At 37.3% G+C, this 15,995-nt stretch overlaps 1 protein-coding gene across 1 annotated transcript in view; it reads left to right on the forward strand.

Annotated features, from left to right (window-relative positions):
* The window catches only part of PPA2 (inorganic pyrophosphatase 2), an 84,928-nt gene that overhangs the window by 13,571 nt on the left and 55,362 nt on the right, over window positions 1-15,995 (forward strand). Inside the window, exons 3-6 of the mRNA XM_029951392.1 lie at window positions 530-594; window positions 2,480-2,524; window positions 7,087-7,140; window positions 8,815-8,934. Of these exons, the coding sequence (XP_029807252.1) occupies window positions 530-594; window positions 2,480-2,524; window positions 7,087-7,140; window positions 8,815-8,934 (284 nt within the window). The remainder of the gene's footprint in view (window positions 1-529; window positions 595-2,479; window positions 2,525-7,086; window positions 7,141-8,814; window positions 8,935-15,995) is intronic.

The raw sequence follows: 15,995 nt of genomic DNA on the forward strand, positions 1-15,995 counted from the left end.
ACAGCTGAGAATCCCTGTATAACTTTTGACTCTACAAAAACTTAAACTTCTAATAGCTTATGTTGACTGGAAGCCTTACTTATAACATAAGTAGTCGATTAATAACACATTTTGTATGCTGTACGTGTTATATACTGTATTCTGACAATAAAGTAAGCTAGAGAAAAAATGTTACTAAGAAAATCATAAGGGAGAGAAAATATATCTATAGTACTGTATTGTATCAAAAAAAAAAATCCTGACCCAAGCAGTTCAAACTTAACGTTGTTCGAGGGTCAACTGTAAATTATTTCAGCAAACGAAATATGGTTTATTTGGTATGTATTCTCTTTGGTCATCATACTGGGGCAAGTTTTAAAAGTTGAATTAAACCTTAAATTGGGAGTAAGGTTAATTTTGAAAAAATTTAAAAAACTTGTTTTAAGTTTAAAAGTGGACAAGGATATAATTGCTTTGAAGAACGGAATAATCCATTGCTATAATTCTGTATTTTTTTCTTTTGTTTTTTCTGTTTTTTCTTCCTTTGCAGAGAATGTAGCTGGTGACTACATTTCCCCCTTCCATGATATTCCTCTGAAGGTGGACTCTACAGAGGTATAGTCTTTAACTTGTTTTGGGGGTGAAAATATGTACTGCTAGTATCATCACAAAATGCTTCTTAGAAACGTTTCGAAAGGAAAGAATATGGGTTGGAAGTTAAGAAGGACAACAGAGTTATCACAACGGGATTGTAAGCCTCCTTCATGAATTAGAATTAGTGTGAGACCAGGAAGGTTAGGAGCACTGATGTGGGATTGGTGCCGCCTTCCAGCCATTCAGAGGACCGGACTGTCACTAGGATGGCTACGGGGAGAATATAATGAAGATTTATTGCAAGTTCATAGTGCTTATCCAGGCACTGTGCTCAGAGCTTGAGTTGCATTATCTGAGTTCAGCTAGGGCTCCTGTTATTACCCTTATTTTGCTAATGAGGTTCAGTCCTTGCCCCTGGCCACAAATCTATTGTCTGTTGTGGGAAGTGGGATATGAATTTAGGTGCTCTAACTCCAAAGGTTGTATTCTTAATTGCTCTTGTGTAATCATTCCAGCTCATTACTTCTAAGTAGTGTTCAGCTGCAGGATAGGAGGTCATATAATCTGGAGAGAGAAGGCAAAGAGAGGGCAGAAAGAGCTCCATCTTACTGTATGTGCGTCAATGTGTTTTGTTTTGGCCAATGAACAGTCCAACCCATACCTGTCTCCCAAACCACTGTTTGCTTTTGGCCAAAAGTGCATGCGTTTATTTATTCACTTATTATTTTCTTCTTTCAGGAAACAGTTCTTGAAGGCTTATTATGAGCTAGATAGACGGCACTAGGGAGTTGCAGTGGTGAATAAGATAGATAGGAGGTACAGTTCCCACTCGATGGGAGGAGACGGACCACCAGGAAACAAGCCAACCAGAGAATGTTAGATGCTGTAAGACTACAACAGGATAATGAAAGAAGGAGCAGTTGGTGGGCGCTGCTTCATGTGTGGGTGTACCATGACAAGATCTGGTCACCTAACAAAATAATAATATTTTTTGGAATCGGGTAGTGGGTAGGGGTGGAACAAAGAGTGGACTAGGAGCGTCCCAGTGGGCATGATATTCTGCCTAAGGAGAATGGGTTTGGGGGAATATGAGAAAGTTGAGAATAGGACAGGGCTGAAATATAGCAGGATATGCCTGTGAACTCCGGGCACATGGGGACTGGTACACACAGTGGTTGTGTATCTCAGTTTCCCCCATCCTCAACTATAATGATTACACCTTGTTCTTTGGAAGGTGGTTATTTTAGGAATAGAGATAATGTTTCGGGGCCTACTTGGAATAATCATTTTCTGTTTTGTTTCCTTCTTTGGTGTTTTTGGTTTCTTGTTGTTGGTGTGTGTGTGTGTGTGTGTGTGTGTGTGTGTGTGTGTGTGTGTGTAAAAATTACATATAAGTGTGAGCATTTGTGAATGGCATAATTTTTCTTTCCAGCCCATCACATGGTCTGTTTTAATTTACAGGTGCTTGATGGTGGCATAGTAATCACACCTTTGTGGGATTTACAGGCAGGAGGTGCAGCTGAGTACTTTCATGGCTTGTTAGTCACGCTCCCTAGAGTTTCATTTCAATAATGAAATGACTGTTTTAAGTGTAATCACTGGAAACTGACAGTCTTTCCTTTAAGGCCGAACAGAGCCTTTGCTTCTTTTTGTAAAAACTAGGGAAATATACTTGAAAGAGATTTAGCTTTTCTAATAATTTATTTTATGAAACACCTTGATGCTTGCACTGGGGATGCAAATGCGGAGAGAAAAGGAACTGGGCATTTGGTAGGTTGTTGAACCCGGTGTCTGACAGCTTCCGTAATGGAATGTTCCGGTAATAGGCTTACTTGGATTGCTTTGCAGTGCAGCTGTATTCTTTGATGAAATATTACAATCACAAATACCATCTTTTCTTTTATAGGAAAATGGCATTCCTACAAAGAGAGCACGAAATGATGAATATGAGGTATATCTAAAGGTTTTTGTTTTTGTGAATCACCTCTGTTGTCTGACAGTTAAAGACCTTGATGCTCCTTTGCATTAGTGAAATGCTTCTAAAGTTTTCCCCTTTACGAAGATTTTTGTGGGCATTCTGATGTTTTTATTTTTCCAGTATCTGTTTACGGCAGCCAAGGATGATGTTACCATTTTGCTTCTCTTTCTTGCGGTAAAATATACGTAAAATAAAATTTACCGTTTTCTTTACTGCACACTTTTTAAAGTGTACAGTTCAGTATAACCAGCTCCGTGCGCATGTGCCGGCATCACCACCGCTCATCTCCAGAGTTTCTTCTCAAACGGAAACTCTGCCCACTGAACAGTGACTCTCCCTCTGTTCCCTCCCTCACCCAGCCCCTGGTGACTACTATTCTACTTTCTCTCTATGAATCTGACTATTCTAGGAACCCCCTTCCCATTTCATCTTGTAAGTGAAAAACCAGAGAGAGTCAGGAAAGGAACCCAGTTTTAGTAGCAAGTTACTTATCATAGTAGATAGTCTAAAGTAAAGGTGCTTTGAAATTGGACCAATGAAAATTGGTCAGTTTGTCATTTTTTTTATTATAAGGGAAAAGGTGGTTTGAGTGGCTATTTTAGAATTCAGGGACGAATCTTTTTGGGGATAGAGGAGGAAAAAAAAGACCACCTATGTGCTAAAATAAACATGTGCTAAATACATCTTTTAAATATGTGACTGTCAAACCTTTAACAGTTATTGACTTAGGCGCAGAACATCTGATTGATATCTGTCATCCCATCTCATGCTGTTGATGCCTTTTTATCTTGCTGATGCCAGGCAGCGTTTCCTGTCACTTTCCTCGGCTGTCTTTTCCCTTCAACCTTATTTCCATATTTTTCCCCCCTCTATTTCAACTGAAACTCACGACCCCGGCCTTTGAATCTTTTTCCACAAATAGCTCTAGGTGCTGTTCAATCCCCACCACCTTTGCCTGCCATCTCTCTTGTGTTCTTTTAAACTGGTGTTTGTTAAAATGGTCCTTAAACCACATACATTGGAATAATGTAGAGCACTTGTTAAAATTTCACATCCGGGCCTTATTCTGTCCAAAGCTGTGAAATCAGAATCTCTGTTTGATCGGGACTAGCTAGTCCACATATTTAATGAGTGTTTCAGGGCATTCTATACATACTGAAGTTTGAGAACCACTGTCCTAGGTGTTGCGTGAATAGACATTGAGGGGTTCGAGGCTTTATAGTTCCCTAGAGACTTTGTGAATTAACCTGGAAATAGTCTTCTCATTGGGGAAAATGCATTCTGAGTCCACACAGCCAACTTAAAATACAATTCTTAGAACATCGTTCATTTGTCAGAGAATGCCTGATTTGAGTCTGTTTGTGGTTTGTCTGTTTATGTATTTATAATTCTGAACCATTTTTCCCAGCTCCAAGCCCTTGGCAGCCACTTTTCTACTCTCTGTTTCTATGAATTAGGCTGCCTTTTTTTTTTTTTTTAAAAGAATTCCAGGTATAAGTGGTAAAATGCAGTATTTGTCCTTTTCCCTGTCTGGCTTATTTCCGTGAGTGTAGTGCCCTAACAGTCCACCCATGTCCCTAGTGGCGGGTGTCCTTCTTTCTCATGGCTGAATAATATTCTCTTGTATATATTAAGCCCATCTTTATCGGTTCATTCATCGACGGACACAGGTTGTGTCCCTATCTTGGCTGCTGTAAGAAGTGCTGCAGTGAATATGGGGGCTGCAGGTATCTCTTTAACGTCCTGTTTTCTTTCTTTTTTCTTTTTTTGATAAATATCCAGAAGTGGGATGGCTGGATCACATGATAGCTCTGTTTTAATTTTTTGAAAACCTGCTGTACTGTTTTCTGTAATGGCTGTGGCAGTTTACATTCCCACCAACAGTGTAAAACGTTCCCCGTTTTCCACATTCTTGCCAACAGTTGTTATTTCTTAACTTTTTGATGACAGCCATTCCAGCAGGCGTGAAGTGGTGTCTCATTCTGTGGTCATTGTGATGTTGAGCACCTTTTCATGTACCTGTTGACTGTGTGCCTCTTGGAAAGCTGTCTGGTTCCTCTGCACATTTTTTCATCAGGTTGTTTTTTCCTATTGTGTTGCATGAGTTCTTTATGTTTTAGATATTAGTCCTTACAGATATGATTTATAAATATGTATTTTCCCATTTCTAGATTGCCTTTTTATGTTGTTCATGGCTTCCTTTGCTGTGAAGAAGTTTATTAGTCCGATGGTATCACTTGTTTATTTTTACTTTTGTTGCCTTTGCTTTAAGTATCAAAGCCAAAATTTATTTGATCTTTTAAGAGTTGGAAAGAGAAAAGAAAAGTGATTTCCTCCCATTTTTTCCAGAAGCATATAAAATTTACTGACTTCTTTCATATCTATATTAGTAGTTAGCTTTTTGGTTTTTGCAACAAAAATAGGGGAAAATGGAGAAGAAGGAAACTGAAGGAGGTAAATGGTCCTAGCTCATGCCCAACTTTCTCAGTGGAAATGTGTCCTCTTGTGTCTTTGTGATTTTCTGCTGGATGTCAGTAGGCTGTTACTGATTTATAAATAACAGTAGTCTTAGGATAACCTGACTAACACTGGGTTTGAAAAATTACAGCTTATATGCATTTTAGCTGCAAAGAAGAAAAGCAGGCTGGAAATTTGCTCTTTAGAGATCAGAACAAATGAGGAAGGGGAGATGGTTTGCTGGCTTAAGATTCGAACCTTATCTTTTGTTCTTTTGGCCTAATTCAAGTCTGAGTGGTTTTGGTAGGTGTCATTGTGTGAAACAGTTGCCACTAGCCTGGTCTTCTCTGTCACCTCTGGGTATTCATCGGAATGCATTTGTCCTCTTATAGCCAGGCTTTCAAGGATGAATAAATTATGTGAACATCTGCCATTTACTTAGGTTTTTCTTTTTAACAGCTACTTGAGATATATTTAAACAGGTGCTGGGATACCTCATGAAAGAGCATAGAAAATGAAACATAACAGCAAGACTAGGGATGAGGTTGCTCAGATAGGTATCTAAGGAGCGGTTGTTGAGAATTCATTCTTGGCTTTGTTCTTTATCTCATTATGGATATGCAGTTCTGTCATCAGGACGCTTTAGCCTTACCTAAAAAATTGAACAACCATCATTATTTTTGTGGCTTAAATTATATTTACACTTAATTTTGTAAATGGCACTCTTTGAATTAATAATAGCATTTGTGTTTCACTTGGAAAGCCCTCAGATATTGTTCAGCAGTGCTGTAAACCAGAAGTTCTCCACTCTGGCTACATGTTAAAATTGTTTGGAGAGCTTTGAAAAATAAGCAATGCCCTGATACCACCTCAAAACCATTGAATTCAAATATGTGGGAGGTGGGGCTCTAGGGAACTTTTTTTTTTAGTTGATAAAATGTTCCTGGTGATTTTGATGTGTGGCACAATTGAGAATAAGTGTATTTAATCACTGCTTTCTCAGATGATCTATGCTGAAGGATTAGTTTTTTGGTTTCTTTCTAATCTGTTGTAAACCGATACTTTTAAAAAATACAATTTTTAGAAAAGTGTAATTCAGGGTTCAACAGACCTCAAAATTACTCCATCAAATTTCTGTAAATGTTTCTAAATGAACCTGTAACCATCAGCTTGTAGTTAGCTCTGGTTCTTGGCCACAGTCGGTGTAGCGCTGTTTCCAACCATTGCTTTGCTACGGTAAGTTGTTAGTTATTGATGGCAAAGTGGCATGCAAGGCAACTTTACCCTTGAGACTTTTTCTTTAGGAGGCCCAAACTGCAGGAAATCACAGACATGTATTCCTAAATATTGTAGGAAATTATTTTTTCTAATCATTGACTTAGAATCTCCTTTGCTTTAAACACTGCACCATTCAAAAATGATGAAAAGAGACAGTGGTCTTTTTGTAACTTGAGGGAACCAGAGATCACTAGATAAGTAAGCTAAGTGTAGAAGGGTGTTAGTGTGACTCTTTGTAAACTTGATACCTACGGACGCCAGTATCCTTAATTTCACTTTACGATCATAGTAAATTGGATTTAAATAGTGCTTTGTGATTTTCAAAATATTTCATAATTTCTTTTGTATTTTCATTTAAATTATATAATTGATCTTTATAATAACCTTATGTGGTGAGTAAGAATATTTATGCTTACTTTACAGATTGGAAAAGTGAGACATTCAACTCACATGATGGACCCTGTCTGTCACTCCTGTTATAGTGGGAAAATAAAACCTGAAACAGGTTTCCTGACCCCATTCTAGTTGTGCCATTACACTGTGAAGGTATTTCCAGAAATATAGCAACTTCTAACACTGCAGTCGTGTTCAAGTGACACAGTGGCTTAAATTCTGCTGTGTTTTAGACAGCTTCTCTGATTTTTCAGAAGAAATTTAAGACATGCAGATGTATGATGCAGTCTCCACACATTTTGGTAGGGAAAGAAACAAAAGCATTCTTATACAAGAGATAAGTGATAAAGGATAGGTAAAATTTTTTAAATTATCTCTCGTTGTTTTTGTTCTTTTTTTAACTGCAGAATTTATTTAATATGGTTGTAGAAGTACCTCGGTGGACAAATGCTAAAATGGAGGTATGATCTATTCTATTAATATCAAATAGAAATTATAAGTAATAATGATATAAAAACCTTGTTTCAAATTGTTTGACATATTATTTTGAATTTGGGATGGTTGAGAAACTACTTTATGATATAAACAATTGAAGACACGTTTGTGAATTTTGAATCTCATTTCTAAAAGCAAAATAGAGCTGAATTTATACTTTGAAGCATGTGTTTTCTGTTTTTGCCTCTCTGGTTTGTTACACACATATTTATTTAATTTTCTTTGACTCTCTGTCTTTGAAAATAACAAATGTCTTCAAGGCATATTTAAACAGATTCTGAGATGTATTTTGTTCATAAATACAGTTGAAACATATTTATTTGGGACTGATGTAAGGACTTAATTGTCCCATAGATTTGCTCTACCAGAAATGAAAGCATTTTCTTGGCCAACTGTTGATGAATGAGCGCTATCTAAGAGCATCTGCTATTCTCCTGGTTACCTGTTTTGTTTTTTTTCTTTTCTATCTTTTATCATGAGACATGAACCTATCAAGAACTTCCCTTTTGCTTTTCAGCATTTTATTGTTCCATTTTCACTTAGGTAAGATCCCTTAAAGTTCTGAGTGAAACTTAATTTATGGCATTTGGTTTCTTTCATTATTTAAGTCTTTTCCTATAGCTTTGGACGAGAGGACAAGCACCCTTTCAGGTGTTTAATTAAGGATTGTTATGTAGGCATATTTTTTTCAGAATTTATATTTAGAGAATTGTCAGTAATTACTAGCATTGCTTTGGTTAATATTTTGATAGGGAAAAAATAAAAATTGGAGATTCTTTATTAGGTCCTTCAGAATGTTTCAGAATTCTGGCTTCTTCCTGCCTCAGGTATAGATAGGATCAAGAATCTGTGAGAATCTACCTAATTTAAGCAGTGTTTATTCATTCAAAAATGGCTTCAGTTATTCTTTATAGGATAGACTTTTTTTTACAAGGCAGTTTGAGTATGTTTGATAGAAAGGTAACTGAAATGAAATTCCTTGGTGAAAATCTTTAAGATAACCTTATTATCATTAGATTGATGATAAGATGCCCAAAATTAGTAACGAAAAGCAAGTAGGTTAATCTTTATCCTCTTGCCATTTCAGTCATTCTGTTATTTTTATTAGAAATGAGTACATAAATAATAGAATACCTAAATTTGTAATTGGTGTTTTTTCCCCCAGATGTTTTTTCTTCTACAACACTGTAAATTAGAAATAAGAGCTGGCTAGGGCGCCTGGGTGGCTCAGTTGGTTGAGTGTCTGACTTCGGCTCAGGTCATGATCTCACAGTTCGTGGATTCCAGCCCCACGTTGGGCTCTGTGCTGACAGCTCAGAGCCTGGAGCCTGTCTTCAGAATCTGTGTCTCCCTCTCTCTCTCTCTCTCTCTCTCTCTCTCTCTCTCTCTCTCTCTCTCTCTCTGCCCCTCCCCCACTCTTCTTTCTCCATCTCTCAAAAATAAATAAACATTAAAAAATTAAAAAAAAATAAATTAAAAAAAAGAAATAAGAACTGGCTTAATTTATTTTAAACTGTCTTTGACCAGTAAGTTAGAATAAAAATATTTAACCTGATAATACGAGACTTAAAACATGCAATTTGAATATAGGATTAATCATTTCTCATTCTCCTTCCCCCTTTTTTCCATGATCTACGTAGATTGCCACGAAGGAGCCATTGAATCCCATCAGGCAGGATGTGAAGGATGGCAAGCCTCGCTACGTGGCGAATATCTTCCCTCACAAGGGTTATATATGGAATTATGGTGCTCTCCCTCAGGTAACATTTTTGTTATAATGGTAAAACTTCTCTGTCTTCTGAAAAAATTGCCTTGTAAATCCTGTGAAGTACTTGGTTCTGAGGACATGTCAGTTTGACAGATTTGTAAATTTAAAAAATTTTTAATGGGGAGTTTTATTGTATCAGTAAATTTTTTTTCAAACTATATATACGTCTATACTCAGGTTCTTGGAGTTAGGCATATAGAACACTCACATTTGGCATTTTGAACACATTTCTTTTTCTGGGCTTGGCTATTAAGAGTCAGTGAAAAATGTTTTTATCTGCTTTATCTTTAGTCATTTCTTTGAAGGTGACAAGTTCTGTTTTTATATGTCTTCATATGTGATAGCATCCTTTCTTATCCCTTTTTGTTCTCTTTTCATGTTTCCTCACTCCTGGGAAATGATATCTCCTTCCAGATTATTTAGTGAGTAAAACTCAGTGTATATAGAATCAAAGTTTTGTCTAGGTTTAGTAGATATTGGGAAGCATCTGTCTTTATGATTATAAGAGCCAACTATATTAGACCATCTATCTGTATATTTAAGTTTTATATTTTTACTTTATTAATTTTAACACTTTACATGATTCCAAGATTATTGTGGGGAAATATCTGAAAAAAAGGAGACTTGCTTTATCCAACTCAAAAAACCAGCTGCCTATGTAGAATAAATATTTACAGGAGAAGAAAAAGAAAATTGTTTTCTAAAGAGTCAGCCTGCCTTTGATGCACTTAGACCACCCACACGGATACATTCTTGGTTAAAAGAAGCCCTTCTAAAATGATGTACTAAGAATGAGAACATCTGGCCTGTTGAAACCATGAAGACAGGTGTTCTGACTCCCCAGGTGCCTAAGTAGACATTCAGTTTGACCTTGCAGTAAAAGGGTAAAAGAAACAAAAAATTTGTGAAGCTTACGGGATGTCTGTAAGAGAGGATGTATGGATGAGGGGAAAGCCAAAGAAGCATTTGAATTACAGAAAGATAAAAACAGAGACATATAAAGTAGAGTAGGCAGGGAATAAACCAAAGTTCATGTAGCTGTTTATTTCATTAAACATTTATTAAGTATTTGTGTTGCTAAGCAGTGTATGGGTGTTGGGTATACCAAAAAAGCGATATGTAAATAAATATAAGATGAAGGCAGCAAAATAAGTGACTGAGAATGTGAGGTTTGGAGCCATATTGCCACTTAATAGTAATGTGCCCTTGGGCAAGTTACTGTGTCATTCTGTGCCTCACTTTCTTTATCTGTTAAATAGAGATGATCAAGTACCTGTTGCATATGGTTGTGTTGAGGTCACATGAGTTATCATCTCAGGAAAGTGCCAAATGGATAATGGTCACATTATTGTATCTACTGGTGCTTTTATTGTATGATCTTTCTTCTAAAGGAATTCAGTCTCATGGGAATAATCAACAATTGAACCACTGGTTCTCATAGAGCACAAGTGCTACTAATGCATCTACTAATTCTGAGCTTTTGTAGTTTGTCTGACATCCTGACAAATTTTTGTGCTCCTCCAGATATGTTTGAATTTTCAAGGTGCTCCTACCTATGATCATGTTAGTCTGTTAGGTGCAGTAGTTCTACTTTAATTGTAACACAATGAGACTGGCAGTCTCTTAATGCGTCCTGAACTAGTGCCCACTGAAATTTAATAGTCCATCCAGCAGCCAAGATAACATTTTAAAATTTAAATCTGCTAATGTTTTGCTCCTCTAAGAACCGTTTTAGTGGTTTCGTATTGCCAAAAGATAAAATATGATACTCTTAACGTGGCTCCTCAGCCCTGCCTAATAGGCCTCTGCTTTCTGCTCCAACCTCATTTTGCAACATTTGTCTTTTCTTGCTTCCATTTTACTACAGCAACTTCTTCAGTGTTCTGATTTCTCTTGTTTCTACACCAAGCCTTCCCAGAGCTATTCATTCATTCAATACACATTTTTTGACGGCCTGATATTTGTGAGGCACTGTTGTAAATCCTGGAGTTAAAGTAGTAATCAGAATGACAAAAATCCTTCTGGATCTTTTATTCTGGACAGAGTGACAGACCAAAAAGAATAATAAAATGTATAGTGTGTCAGATGGTGGTAAGTGCGTTGGAGAATGATAAAGCGGGGACTGGGGCTAGGGTATATTGGGAATGTTGCAGTGTAGACGGGGAAGACCTCAGTGATAGGTGTTATTTGAGTGAAGACCTCAAGGAGGTGAGGGGACAAGTAGGATGGACCCCTGGGGGAATCCACCAGGAAACAACAAGTGTAAAGGTCACTAGGTAGATGTCGGCCTACTGTGTTGGGTAACAGGAAAAAGGTAGTGTGGTTAGAGTGGAAATGAGGAAGAGGATATAGACCTGTATTACACCTCTGCCCTTTTTAACCAGAAATCTTTACTATCTTTTTAAACCCAAATCCAAAAGAGTGTATTACTCTTTAGCAAAAGAATACACTATTGATTGCATAGAAGTTACTTACCAAATAAAAATAACTAAATTGATTAATGTTTTTTAAGTTTGAGAGAAAGTGAGTAGGGGAGGGGTAGAAACAGGAGGAGAAGGAGGAGAGAGAGAATGAATGAGAATCCCAAGCAGGCTCAGCACTGATGGCACAGAGCCCAGTGCAGGGCTTGAACTCACAAACTGGAATCTCGACCTCAGCCAAAATGAAGAGTGAGACGCTTAACTGACTGAGCCACCCAGGCACCCTTAGATTGATTAATGCTTATAAAAAAACTGAAATTAGACTAACTGGTGGCGGGAAAGGATAATTGTATCTACTGTCTTTTTGCTTCATTGTCAGTGCCAAGACAGAATGAGTCTGTTAAAATGACAGCCCGCTCCTGGTCCCATTTACATTTTTTATTTCATCTCCAGCTTCTCATCCTTCTCCTCCTGCTCCCTCACTCTCACACTGGCCTTTGCACGATTCCTCTGTTCCCCGGGCACACTCGTGCTTTCACATTTATTATGTCCTCCAGCTTGGAACACTTCTTAGATACACACATGGCTTACCTCCTTAAACGTTTGCTCATAAATGACCTTCTTCATGATGTCTGCTCTGAAAACCTTCTAGAATTTTAACCTGTCTCCTGAATTCTTATTCCACTTCCATACTTTTTTTTTCCCGTTTCTATAGAACTTACCAACTTCTAACGTGTTCCGTAATTTATTGTATTTGTTGTTAATTCCTCCCAGCTAGATTATGGACTCCCGGAGAATAGAGATTCTGTGTTGTTCATTGACATCTTCCGACTAACTGCCTAGCTTAGTGCCTGGCACAGAGAAGGTGGCTAATAAGTACTTGAGGAATGAGTAATGAATGCCTTGTGTGTGTTGCATTTGTTTCGTAGATTTGCATGGTATGGGATTTTGCTGTTTTCTTATGCTTTGTCTTGTAACAGCAGGAAATTTGTTGAGAGCGGTGACCAAGCCAGCCGTGCTTGGAAGCACATTAAGCAGCAGAGCGTTATTTAAGTCGGAGTCTCTCTTACTTAGTGGTGATTCATCAGTGTGCGTCATCATTTCAGATCTTCAGCTGCTAGACTGTTGAACCTTGGTAACTTTTCCCTCGCTGGCAGTAGTGCCCTCCCCAAGTTTGGGTTTGGCCTGAGCAAAAATTTCCCTTGTTTTCTCCCAGTTATATTTCCATATTTAATGGATGATTCCAGTGTTACATCTTCTGAGTGAATATTTAGAAGACCTATTAATGTTAGTGGACTGGGTAATGTTAAAGGACTAGAATCATGACATTTTAAATTTCTTTAATTTTTTTTAATCAGTTTTTTTTAGTTGTAGTTCATACACCATGTTTTATATTACTTTCAGCTGTACGGTATAGTAATTGGACAACGCTTTAGGTTACGCTACGCCCACCACAAGTGCAGCTACCGTCCATCACCATATAATGCAGTCACAATACCACCGACTCTTTTCCCGATGCTCTACCTGTCATCCCTGTGACTTACTCATTCCATAACTGAGAACCTTTACCTTCCACTCCCCTTCACCCATTTCTCCACCCCTTCCCTCATCCCCAGGATTTCTTAAGTATTTATGCAGTGCTGTTGTGTTTATCATTCATATTTCATTATGAATTTGGTTCATTGACCCCAAGTGTCACTTAGTACCAGTTATTAGTTTTATAACCTGGAACCAGTGACTGAATCCCTCTAGGCCTATTTGTACACCTCTGTCATCATACCACCCACCCCAGAAGGTCAGTACTGAATCGGATAATCAAAGCAAATTTAGCTCCATAGTACGTTTTCAGTATTATCTCCCTGTTGACACTCTTGCCGCTGATGGTAGCCGCTAATAGTAAAACATCTCGGAGAGGCTTTTGCTGCAACTTGAATCTGTTAAAATAGAGTGGCTAGGTAGATCTGACTTCCTCTGACTTGGTTATAGGAACCCTGATTAATCAGGAGGTCATTCTCAAGACGCACCTGTATGTACTGCTCTATAGAATTCAGTGCTCTTTCAACCTAAGGACCAGAGCACGGTGATTACAGATGTATTGATTAGTATTTTTAGATTGTAAGAAATGATATCAAACACCTGCATAAAGATGAGAAAGATTTGTTTTAGGTTAGGTCAATCATCTTTGTATTCTGATTTATTTTCTTAGCTTTATAGTCATCTTTTGTTTGAGATTAACATTATTTTTATTTCTGTTGATAGTTTCTCATTTTTTAAATTGCTTTTCTTGGGTCCATGCTAAAATTTTTCTATGTATATAGTATATACCTGCTAGTATATATATAGTGTACACTAGATGTATGCCTATGAGTCAGATTGCCTATTGTGAGTTGCACACTTATTTTACTAGGTATTGTCAATTGTTTGCCAAAGAAATTGCTACAGTATATACTTCTATCAGGAATATATAGTGTTCCAAGTGCCTTACATTCTGGCCAGTACAGGTGACACTCTTACCAGAGTGTCTCTCACTCTTGAACAGCATGAGTTTGAACTGCATGGGTTTGATGCACTTATATAGGGAGTTTTTATAGTACAGTACTATAAATGTATCTTATCTTCATTATGATTTTCTTGATAACATTTTCTTTTCTCTAGCTTATTTTAAGAATACAATATATAATTCATATAACATACAAAATATGTGTTAATTGTTCATGTAATTGGTAAGGTTTCTGTTTAACAGTAGGCTGTTAATAGTTACGTTTTGGGGAAGACAAAAGGTACAGTCAGATTTCCAGCTATGCAGCGGTTCGCCATCCCTAACCCCTGAGTTGTTCAAGGGCCAACTATATTTCATATTATTAGATTTTTAGGTTTTTGACACGGTGTCTTGTTAATGATTTTAATTTTTATTTTTCTGATCAGACTAGGTACCTTTTCATATATTTGTAAGTCATTCATGTTTCCTCTTTGAATTACCTGTTCCTGTCTTAACCCATTTTGTATTGAGTTGCCCTTTTTCTTATTTAGTTGTAGAAATTGTTTCCAAGTTTTGGATGCTAATCTTTTCTTTCTTTTGAAAAACAAATACTAAGATTTGGAATTTCCTCTTGTGGGTATTAAGCTTTTTAAGTTGTTGCTCTGCCTAGTTATACACTTAGGACTCCACAAGAGGGCGTAAGTTTTAAATTTGTCAAGATTTCTTTTCCTGGTGATTGCTTAAAATTATACTATACTTTCAAGTTAAGTTAGGAGCCATTTAGTGGAAGTCTTTTTGCAATAAAAACTGAATGTGTGCATATAAAGTATTAAAGGCAGGACTGGAAATAGAATGAACCAGTCTGTGTTTTGATGTAAGGGAAATCATGAAGAACTTGCCTTAGAACTGTTAAGGTTATAGGGCTTAAGAATTTTGCACTTATGTACTTATTTCCTTAACAGGAGGAATAAATTGATAGATAATATTGAAAGTTAAGTACTGAGAGGAATATAGACCAGCCAGTTAACAAACAGAAACAACAAGCAGTTGTCTTATGTAAGCTATTTTTTTAATAGGTGAGGACAAAACAGGTCTTTATGTTCTGGCCAACGTAGTTTGTGACTGAAGTAGGACTAGAGCCTAGGTGAGAGTGACTTTAGTTTATCACGTTTGTCCCCTTCAGAGAGTGGGTGTGAGGATAAGGGAGGTTCAGGAGAGAATTCCTGCATTAGGAAGGAAGGACCTTTCAGGTAATTTTCTGCTTCTGCTTTAGCTTTTCTGATTTCAGTGATATCTCAGTCCCATCTTGGTTTCTCCAGGACATTACGATGAATTTTATAGCATTTGTGACAAATGCTGTAGCATTTATTAACATGACATTCTTCAGGGTATTGACTGTGTCCTATTCATCTCTGTTCCTAGCTCCTGACCCAGGGTGGGTACTCAGTAAATATTTACTGGGTGAATAGATGCCTACTTGGAAGATTCTGAGAGTAAGAGCAGATATTTAAAAGAAGAGAACCATGAAATAGAATAAGGTTTTATCTGAAAGTAATTTCCTTTCAGTTGCCATTGAAGCTTGGGCATCATAGCATAATAATTAGTACCTGGAGTTCTCATCCCATTGCCACCACTTAGAAAATGTGAGCTTGGGCAAATTTAAATTCTTTATGCTTCAGTTTACTTATCTGTAAAATGAGATGTGTGTGTGTGTGTGTGTGTGTGTGTGTGTGTGTGTGTGTGTGTAGTTGTGTATATCACGTAGAAAATGTCTCTCACCAAGAACCAGTATGTTTATATCAGTTCTTCTTATATTTTGCTAGTAATATTAGTATTTGGGGGTAGTGACATATTGGTTTACTGATTTTTTTTTTTTGTAAGGGTGGGTTCAATATATTCCTAAATATAATTAGGACCAGAAGGAAAATATTGGAGTTTATCTAAAGTTGAGCTATAAGTAAGAGTATACTTTTTTTTAATGTTTTATTTATTTTTGATAGAGAGAGAGACCGAGCATGAGAGGGGGAGGGGCAGAGAGAGAAGGAGGCACAGAACCGGAAGCAGGCTCCAGGCTCTGAGCTAGCCTTCAGCACAGAGCCTGACGCGGGGCTCGAACCCACGACCGTTGAGATCTGACCTGAGCCGAAGTCGGAT

This window comes from Suricata suricatta, chromosome 1 (assembly GCF_006229205.1).
Source record: "Suricata suricatta isolate VVHF042 chromosome 1, meerkat_22Aug2017_6uvM2_HiC, whole genome shotgun sequence".
Lineage (NCBI taxonomy): Eukaryota > Metazoa > Chordata > Mammalia > Carnivora > Herpestidae > Suricata > Suricata suricatta.